Source organism: Pteropus alecto, unplaced genomic scaffold (genome assembly GCF_000325575.1).
Source record: "Pteropus alecto unplaced genomic scaffold, ASM32557v1 scaffold210, whole genome shotgun sequence".
Classification (NCBI taxonomy): Eukaryota; Metazoa; Chordata; class Mammalia; order Chiroptera; family Pteropodidae; genus Pteropus; species Pteropus alecto.
In genome coordinates, this window is record NW_006431288.1 from 259155 (window position 1) to 269418 (window position 10264).

The window sequence follows — 10264 nt, forward strand, 5'->3', positions numbered from 1 at the left end:
GCCAATTAAGAGCTGAAGAATTATTTAGAACCCAACTAGAAGGAAGTTACTTAAGGGGTCTAGAAGTTTATGATTTACCTTGGAGAACATAAAAATGTGCGCTCATCCTTTCCAGGTGCTAAAGTCGTATTTATTATGGTTTTCACCACTGACACAGCCTGTTTACTTGCATTGTTTCTTCTAGACCTTGACCTCACCAAGATAAATAAATTAGGCAAATATCTCTACCTAACGGATCAGTGTGGGGCTCACAGAACTATGAGATAAAGAAATCCTCTATGTCAACTATACATCAATCTAGACTCAAGACAGCACAAGAAATATTTTCAGTTCCTGAACATCTATACTGCCTCCAAATGGAAAATGACTGAATCATGAGAAATGACCAGCTTGAACTGTTGAGATAGTGAGCCAGGGTGATCAGGATCTGTCTAGTCTTAGCCTTCACTGATGTTAAGTGCCACCCAGTCCTTCCTCCTTGCCCAATCCAGCCCTTGTGGTCTGTAGCATTGTGAAGCATTTGAAGCTGCTGCCTCTGTCCTGCTGACATTCTGACCCGTTTCCACACAGCTGTCTGCTCCCAGGAGGCGATGACGGGGCCCTGCCGGGCCGTGATGCCCCGTTGGTATTTCGACCTCTCCAAGGGAAAGTGCGTGCGCTTTATATATGGCGGCTGCGGAGGCAACAGGAACAATTTTGAGTCTGAGGATTATTGTATGGCTGTGTGTAAAACGATGAGTAAGTCCCGCCACACTGGTTCTGTGCAGCAGATTGTCCTGTCCAGCGTTCTGTCTTTCCCAGCCGTCCTCGTGACTGCATATGTGTAGTGCTCCCTGCCCACTCAGGTATTTGCTGTTGGTTCGTTTTTCCCTCATCTTGTGCTTTCTAGATCCAGGCTTGCTTTCCTGATGGACACTTGTAAGCTCGGTTCTCCATGTCCCTTGCTCACCGTGGGTCTGGTGGTGGTGTTGGTGGTGGTGTGTTCTCTCCCTGGTACCGTGGGAGCACCCAGAGTCCTGTTCTTCCTCATCCTGCTGTGTAGTCTGCAGGCTCCCAGAGCACTTTGTGTTTGTTGGGAAGGCAGCCGTGCCTTCAGTATTCTCTAGTTGAAAGGCACAAAAGGGTAAGCAGATCAGCCATGAGTTCTGCACATGCTTGTTTCCTGGCTTTGCCTCTCATTCTTGTCTTTGAACTACACTATCGCTGACACCCTTGATGCCTGCTTTCCAAAGCAGTGACAGTGGGTTACTTTTGGGAGTCCAGAATATTGAAATAATCTTGCTTTATGCACTCTAGGAAGAGAGCTCTGCAGCCAAGTGGTAGTAAGTTTGTTTCTGCAATATGCTGGCAACCCTGGGGTTCTGTAGAGCTTTAGGTAGTGAAAGAATTTAGTTTCTGTGTTCTTGGTCGCAAAAGGAACTCGGTGGTTCCGTTGAGTTGGGTTTACTTAGGTAGGAAAAGTTTTGCTTTTCTCCATGGTTACCCTTTTCCTTTTTAAGATCCTCTTTCTCTTACCTTGTAGTACTAACCCATGTGTTTGGAAAATCCTCAGGCCAGGCAGTCTTTTCTTGGTTTCTGTTCTGGATTCATTAGAGTAATTAGTTGCATCCTATTCCTGGTATTTGGCTATAACTTCAGATGATTTTTCATACAGATGCCTTCATGGTCCCTCTTTCTCTCCCCACCAAAATGTTTTTTAAAATCTTAATATGTTATACTTTTAGCACTTCCACTCTAGCTACTGCTCTGTGGACAGGCTATTTTTATTTGATACGATCGAAAAGATGGGGGGAAAAAAATGAGTCCTTAGAGAATTTCGGTGGCAGCAACTTTTATTAGGAACGATGTAAAGGTAGAAATTTTTGTGATACGTCCTGCTTTGTAAAACTACTTAAAACTAAGAGACAACAAAAGATTGCTTTGCGTTGAAGCCTGAAGAATTAGGGATCGTTAAAGATCATGCTGAATGTGCAGATGGGGATCTTTTCCCAAAGGATCAGAGAAGTGGTATCATAAGACACTATGTAAGGAATGGCAGTTCTTCAGGGGATTAACGAATTCTACAAAATCATAGTTTCCTGTTATTTATGGTAGGGGAGACTTGCCAAGGGGCAGCATATTTTCATGTACCGGTGGGGCCCCTGGCTGTGGGGTGCTTTGAAAAGTCCATAAGCGTGTCACTGTTATTGTGGTCAAGCTTGTTTCCTTTTTTGAAGGGGACTGATACGAGTGAATGAACCAGTTTTCATGTGGACAGAGGGCTGCGGTTCTAAGTCTGAGCCCATCCGTCTTCAGAACCAAACCTCTAGGCTGTCTTTCCCTTCCCCCTTTTGTTACCAGCCGGTGGAGGCGGCTTGTGTTTGGTATTATCTTTATCCAGCCCAGTGATATGAACCAAAGACTCTGTCTCCAACACATAAGCCTTTAAGCTGCAGGCGCGCATCTCTGTTGGCGACGTGCTTAGTGGCATGGATGGAGCTTAGTGCTTTGAAATTCTCCCAGCCGAACTATTGAGTATCATGTGGTTTGTGAAGCTATATATTTTAATTTAGTTAATTGGCTCTTGAGATCCTATTCAAATGTATGTAGGAGCCATATAGTTTTCAGAAGGTTTTAGTTGTAGCTTTTAGGTTTAGTAAATAAGAAGAGGTAAATAAAAGATGTTCTGATGGGAAACTTTGGAGTGTCTGATGCACTTGCAATTACATTAATCAGTTACACAGTTGTTTTAAAGTTGTATTAAAGTCATAAGATTCTGGAAATTAGGTGAATTTGTTTCTGAATTAAAATTTGTTGAATGTGGGCATTTGCTACCCACTAAGCTCTAACATTATGTCATGATATAGCAAGTTGTGCCAGCAAGTTGCATGTCAGTCCTCCCTAGCCTGGGAAATTTTGAGTGAATTGGGCTAATAAGAGTTTCCATGGGTATTCTTTGAGAAGTAAATTAAGTAACCTTGTCATCTCATTTCTTTCCTTTATGAGTTTAGGTTCCATTGTGCAGATATTTCCTTGCCTAGAGCCACTAAGAATCTATGCTTGACTAGCAGTGAGGAGTAGTTATTCTAATGAGTTTCTTCTCTGGGTGATGGCCTGGTAAAGCCAATGAATGTCATGAATTGAGAAGCCCAGGGTATCTTCACACTCTGGAGATCCTTGTCACATATAGCAAATTAGTTTTATCCCTGTTATCTCTGTTATTGGGTGTGGGGCTAAGAGTTCAATGATACTAGGCACAGAAAAACTATAGCTAGAACCATTTGAACTTTGTCTACCCAGTCTATAATATTCTGCAAAGAACATTCAGTTGAATCAGTTCCCCAAAGTAAGTTCTAGCCTAAAAATAGCCAGAAGAAAGGAGACCTAAGCACCAAAGTTCTTTCAAAATGGAGGATTTGTAGAAGTGCCTCTATAGGTCTGATTTCAGTCCTCACCTCTGGTGAGATGCACTCAGTGACAGCAATAATGTAGTTATGTTTTAGGTTTTAAGATTTCAAGAACTGAGGGATGATATAGAAGAAGTGATTTCTTTTTCTGCCCTAGAAGTCCTAAGTATGGGCCTCTCTGGTGCCACAGTTACCGGGAGTCTAGACTGGCCTGGTGGATGAATATCACCTAAGGGAGATGGACCAGTGTATCTAACAGCTGAGCGTTGGCAGACAGGAGCGGCCTGTACTTTGAGCGTAGTATGAGACAAACTAGTCGACTCCGCAGTCCTGAGCTCGGTTTTCTTCCTAAAGCACGGTGCAGTTTCAACCCCCAAAGAGAACTCTGTCATTTTGTTTCAGTTCCCCCAACTCCTCTGCCAACCAATGATGTCGATGTATATTTCGAGACCTCTGCAGATGATAATGAGCATGCTCGCTTCCAGAAGGCCAAGGAGCAACTAGAAATTCGGCACCGTAACCGGATGGACAGGGTAAACCTCTGCACTTCCCTTATCTTTGTGATGTTTGGCATCAGGTGACATGGTTTTCATAGTTGAAGAAAAGGGACACCATCTCCCTAGATTGTCAGGCTAACATGTCTCCTAGGACAGGTGTGAGGTGTTAAAATATAGGGGAGCTACTTTATGGATGTGACTCGTCCTTTCCCCCTCCCCTAACTCTCAGCTCCATGGTAACATAATTACCCTCAGTCCAGACTCTGCGGAGCACTTCCTGTAACCATTCGGTTCTTGTCGAGGTTTTATTGCCATTAACTAGCTTAAATTTTTTTTATTTTAATGAAGGACATTTTAATACCACTGTTGTAAATAGAAAGCTAGTAAATAGAAAGGTAACTGTAAAAATATATTAAATGAAAGCAAATATTTAATAATATGTTCTAGGCACTGTTGCTTGCTGAAGGTTCTGAGTCTCAGGTGTTTTATTTTGTTTTCCTTAAAAGAGTTGTGTTAGACCAACATGAGCAACTTAGTGCAGCTTTCTCCTAGACTTAGGAGAATTGAAAGAAAATTAAAAAAAAGAAGCCCTTGCTGGGTCTGAGCACCACGTAAAACCCCACCTATCAGCTGTGCTAGGTTTGTACTTTGGGAAATGCTTGTTATTTTATCCAGGTTGATTCTGAGAAGTAGATATTAATCCTGCCTCCCCACCCCCGCTTTGTTTTTGTTTTGTTTTCTGGTGAGGAGACTAAGGCACAAAGATTTAATAACTTGCCCAAGGTTATAGAACAAGGAAGTCATAGAATTGAGGTTACTGGAGTATAATTGAGACCTAAGCCCTTAGGAGACAGTACTGTGAACTAGCTAAAAGGGCCTCAAGGTCATGAGGGATCATTTCCTTTTGCTCAGTTTCCTACATTAGATTCAGGGCCTGGCAGTATTTTTAGAAAATGGGTGACTTATTTTAGAAATTACTCTGGTTAGAGTGCTTTGACCTTTGTTCTAGGTAAAGAAAGAATGGGAAGAGGCTGAGCTTCAAGCGAAGAACTTGCCTAAAGCAGAGAGGCAGACTCTGATCCAGGTGAGACACATTCCATTCTCTAGGACAGAGCTTCCGGCCTGACCCTTGGAAGTACTGTCAGAGCCAAACTCCCAGGAAGTTAGAGTTTGACACCTCCTTCCTTTTAGTTGAGAGCTTATGTTACAAGGAAGTTTTAGCTGGCCTGCTTTCTTTCACCTCCCAACTGGTGCTCTCTAGAGTAGCTCACCTACGGCAGAAGGAAAACAAATCCCGGGCCAGAACACACCTAATTCATGCCAGAAAGTAACCTTAGCTTGGCTGCGTTTGTTAATTCTGCTTTCCTGGCAGAAGTCTCAGTCATCTTCATTCTTAGGCTGTGACTTGTTTTTCAGCAGTACTGAATTCTTTTTTTTTTTACAGGCTTACTGAAAAGTCAAAGACAAAATAAAGCTCTCTGATACCAATTGATCTTTAACTTTGTAAGAACGTAACCTTTGAATCATAGCAGCAACTGCATTCTCCTTGAATAGAGGAGAGTGTTGATAGCAATAAGGATAGCAACCTACAGCACAGATTTGGGTTTTATAAAACTTTTAAACATTTTAAATATGTTTAACTGAATTCTCTCTTCTCATATCACCTTCTCATATCAGAACACCTTTGCTTTTTTATCAATCACCTCGAAAATCCAAGAGTGTTAATTTCTGTATAGCCAATCTATCCTATGCAGGGGAATTAATTTAACAACCTTCAACTATGCCTTTAAACGTGACCAGGTACCTCACAGATAACAGTGTGAATGACTCAGCAGAACCCACCATATCACTGGAATATGTTTTAAAATATCTATTAGGCTGTGGTTTTAGGATTTTAAAGTTAGCACCTTGCTACAATGTGGAAAGCAACAGCATTCCTTTTCTTGTAGTGTACATGGGGAAATCTGTAATGTCAGTTATGGAAATGCTAAGAAGTTCTTATGACACTTGATTTACCATGCTGTCATTAGACAAGGAAATAATTATCCTGATAAATCAGGTAAAGTACAGCAGGTCTTCAAATCATGTAATTTCATTCGATGTCGTTGTATTATAATGTTGATAAGATGCAGTAGCTACTTAACTCTTTTCGTGTCATTTAGCCTATGGTAAAATTTGTTTGTTTCTTGTGATTTTACTTAAAGTCACAGAAGCTATCGATGATGTTAAGTGAGGACTTACTGTATATAGTACTTAGATCTGATCTTTGCTCCGCTCTCTGGACTTTGTTACCAGTTTACACAGGCCTTGGGCAGGGAGAAGCCAGCACTGAGCTCTAAAATCGTTGGCCTAGACTTCTACAGGTGCCATAAATTATGTTGTTCCTACTTCCTGGGTTTAGCACTTCCAAGCTATGGTAAAAGCTTTGGAGAAGGAAGCAGCCAGCGAGAAGCAGCAGCTGGTGGAAACACACCTGGCTCGAGTGGAAGCTATGCTGAACGACCGCCGCCGAATGGCCCTAGAGAACTACCTGGCCGCCTTGCAGTCTGACCCACCACGGGTGAGTCATGTGTATAGTAGGTCACACCGATGAAGTGTGTGTTCAGTGTTGCGTGCCCCGAAGTAGCGCTTGTGTAGAACTGAAATATGACACACAGTCAGTAAAATTACATTTTTATGACAAGTTCTGGCAAGGCTGGAGGGAAGGAAAGAGGAGGGAGGAAAAGGTATCATGTTGTCATATCTGCTTATATAAGCTTAGTATTACACTTACACCTGTGTTTGCTACCTGTGATATGGAAGTATCTAACACTGAGAAAGCATAACCTCAGGATGTTGGTTGGTAGTTATTCAATTATTGAATTTCAATGGTAGACTTACTTTCAGAGAATAAAAACATACCTTCTCATGGACAAAGGCTTTTGAACCAGCTCTATTCTAAATAAGATTATGAAGTAAGGGGCAAAGTAATTCATATAAAACCCTTTTGTGCTAGTGGTCTCAGTCTTTTTTTATCCTTTAACCTGTCTTGCTTTGAGGGGATAGAAAGTATTGGAAAGGAGGAATTTGTATCCTCCTTAGGTAAGCAAGTTAAGTCTTTTCTGGGTGGTACAGGGACTGCCTAACTTGTGATTAAGGTATTGGAGGCCGAGCCAGCGAGAGAGTACACACTGGAGGAAGACATTGGGCTAGAGATTCTGGGAAATGCTATTTGTTAAGGAGCCAATATAACTTTGGAACTCAATTTTTGGTACTTAGAAAGGTAGCTTCTTGTTACTTGATGAGCTAGCTGAAAGCTTTTAAAAGTACAGCTTCATTCTTGTGCTTCACTGAGCTTTACATTCTTAAATGAATTTTTAAAGCTTTGTTTTCCTGCCTGTTTTCAATTCCCTAGTCTCAGGATATTATAACAACTGTTCTCTCTTGCAGCCTCATCGCATTCTCCAGGCCTTGCGGCGTTATGTCCGTGCTGAGAACAAAGACCGCCTGCATACCATTCGTCATTACCAGCATGTGTTGGCTGTCGACCCAGAAAAGGCGGCCCAGATGAAATCCCAGGTACACTAGACAGAGTAGAAATTGCTCCGGGGGACTTTTTCTAGTGGGACAAGGCTGCTTTGACCAACAGTTGGACAGTACTGATAGTTGTGCTTGATATCAGTCTTTAGAAAATGATTTTTGATTTCCAAAGATATCCTGGGTACAAGAGTTGGTTTCTGCAAAGTTACTATTTTTAAAATATCTTTTCCATACTTTTTATATGAAGTACTTTCTACTTAAAATAGTTTCTGAAAGTTTAGGGATACATGATTGATTATATTGAAGAAAAGTCAGTTTCAATCATTTTATATTTCTGATTTAAGGTACCACCAGAATTAATATTTGAAATCTTTTACTAGGCAGATAAAACAAGCAGATCTTAAAAATTGTTCTCTTTTGTTTTCATTTAGAAAACAGATACTTTTACATTCCTGGGTTTTGTCCCATGCTGGGTTCAGCTTTTCTTTACAGTTGTCTATAAAGGTTTGTTTCTGGACCCTCTTTCTAATTTTGATACTGTCCATATATTAACTTAAGTTTTACTCTCTCATGTTCATAGAAAATGAACTTGCCAACAAGACTACTAGCTCCCTTTTAAATTAAGAAGTCTAATAATTCAGTATATTAGTTTTCCTAGAGGGCCTTGTAATGACATAACTTATTTTCATTTCCCTCCCATATTATAAATACAGTGCTGTGCTGATGGTGAGTAACCACTATATGTGGGAGGCACTTGTAAGGGTGGGTACTCGCCCATCATCCCAGGAGCTCCACCTCCCAGCCTCTTGTGTGTATTATGACTGGGAGGTAACCTGCCCAACAGTCCTAGGAATATTAAGTGTGGTATTGCACCATTTGTTGAGCAGAAGTTCATGTGCTTCCTATCCACTTAACCAAACTCTGCATAGCATCTGATGATACAGAGTTGAGTCCCTGTGTACCCTTGAGCAGCAGCTCACAGTCTAGTATAGAATTAATTATATTAACTACAAAGATGAAGAATAATTGTTCTTAAAAATATAGAGTTCACTTTAGCAGTTGGATGCTTGTGGCAATGAAAGAACTCAGGCTCCTAAAGGGTGGGAACAATGCGGAAAGGAGACGGATGGGTCTGGGGACCATAAGGGGGATCTGGTACGGACCTGGAGCTCAATGTTTTCCTTTAAGCTGGATAGAGTAGAAGAGAAGGGAAAAAGACCAAGAATCTCCTAGAATGGCTTCCAGCAAACTTAGGTAGAACAACGCATGCATCTTGATAGGGGTTAGGTTTTTCAAATCTACTTGATTATTTTTTAATGTAATCATTTTCAAAATATTATATGGAAAAACTAGACTATTATGTAGTATTTTATGGCAGCAGTCCCCAACCTTTTTAGCACCAGGGACCAGTGCTCTTGTGAGAATCTAATGCCTGATGATCTGAGGTGGACCGGAAGCAGTGATGCTAGCCCTGGGGAGCAGCTGCGAATACAGATGAAGCTTCACTCCCTTGCTCACCACTCACCTCCTGCTGTGCGGCCCGGTTCCTAACAGGCCACAGACTGGTACTGGTCTGTGGCCTAGGAGTTGGGGACCCCTGTTTTACAGGGGGAAAAAAATGGCCTGTTCTATGTGGTGAGAGTAAAAGGAAAGTAGGGACCTGATCAATATATTAAATTAACAAGTAGGGAATGAGTCACCTGCAAACAAGGTCAAAGTGCCACACCAAGTCCCACAGGAAGTAGAACTTCCTTAGAAAATCTCAGGGGAAAATTCTAGCTCTGCTGTGTGATATTTAATGTCTGCTCTAACCCCTTAATTCTAGCGAAGCTTGGCTGCTGAATTACATTAACCTTTTGTCTTTTTCCTATTCTGTTGTCTGAACTCTAGAAAGCCCTGAATATAGAAAGCCTATTACGACATGTGCATATTTGGCTTGGCTGTGAGTGATGTTGTGCTTTTACCCTCCTCATACTGCAGCTCAGGGGTTCACTATACAGGCACTAATGTCCAGTATTCCTTCCTGTGGTTCCTGTCCTTCTGTGGGTAGTTGAACCATCCTCTCTCAAATGGCTCTTTAATACATCTGAAGAAGTATAACTGTCAACACATGCTAAGACTGGGTGGTCCGTGTTTTCAGTTTCCATTTGCATTTTTTCTGTGAGGCACTCACTCTTGTGCTTTCTCATTAATTTACTTGATTGAAAGAATGGAAAATATAAAATTAAATTGCTTCATCCTTGCTTTTAAAGATCAGAGAGACAGTAATCTACAGTAAAAGCTTCTTTCCATTTAACTTTTTTCATTTTGACCCTTCATGTTAATGGCTTCAAGCCCATGTAATTAATCCATTGGCTTAGAGCGCCCTCTTTAGTAAGAGCTTGATAACTGCAAGTGTAATTAGGAATAACCTTGCATTAGCTGTGTGAGCAACATGCCTCACTGTGTCAAACTGGGGTGGAAGTTAGCGCAAATCACCTTTCATTTCCACCCTGAAAAGCTTTAAAAGTAAGTGACCAATCTTAATGACTTTTTAAAAAAGTGAACAACTTTGGAGCTTTTGCATTCAGAAAAGGTAGTAAGCTATGGAAGACAGATGGTAGACGATAGATAAGTCTTCCTTTATCACCCCTTAAAATCAGGTTTACTTATAACTTAGTGCAGATTTTTGAAAGAATAGCTAATTTAGTTAAATGCAGATAAACTAGTTCTTTTATTCGTGATGATTATTTCAAAGAATTGCTTCACTAAGCAAAATCCATGAATGTCCTCCTCTCTACCCAAATCTGTTTTTTGGCCAGTGATTTCATTCCCTTTTTACCCCATCTCATCTGATCAGTAGTAAAAATTGGTCTACTCTTT

The 10264-nt window shown here is 41.1% G+C and overlaps 1 protein-coding gene across 4 annotated transcripts in view; it reads left to right on the plus strand.

Moving 5' to 3' along the window:
* The window catches only part of APLP2 (amyloid beta precursor like protein 2), a 35531-nt gene that overhangs the window by 13287 nt on the left and 11980 nt on the right, over positions 1 to 10264 (plus strand). For 2 of the 4 annotated variants that reach the window (XM_006905783.3, XM_025039579.1), the window contains exons 6-10: positions 571 to 738; positions 3789 to 3919; positions 4893 to 4967; positions 6285 to 6443; positions 7313 to 7441. In XM_006905783.3, the coding sequence (XP_006905845.1) occupies positions 571 to 738; positions 3789 to 3919; positions 4893 to 4967; positions 6285 to 6443; positions 7313 to 7441 (662 nt within the window). The remainder of the gene's footprint in view (positions 1 to 570; positions 739 to 3788; positions 3920 to 4892; positions 4968 to 6284; positions 6444 to 7312; positions 7442 to 10264) is intronic. The other 2 variants (XM_006905784.3, XM_025039580.1) reach the window with 1 other exon arrangement.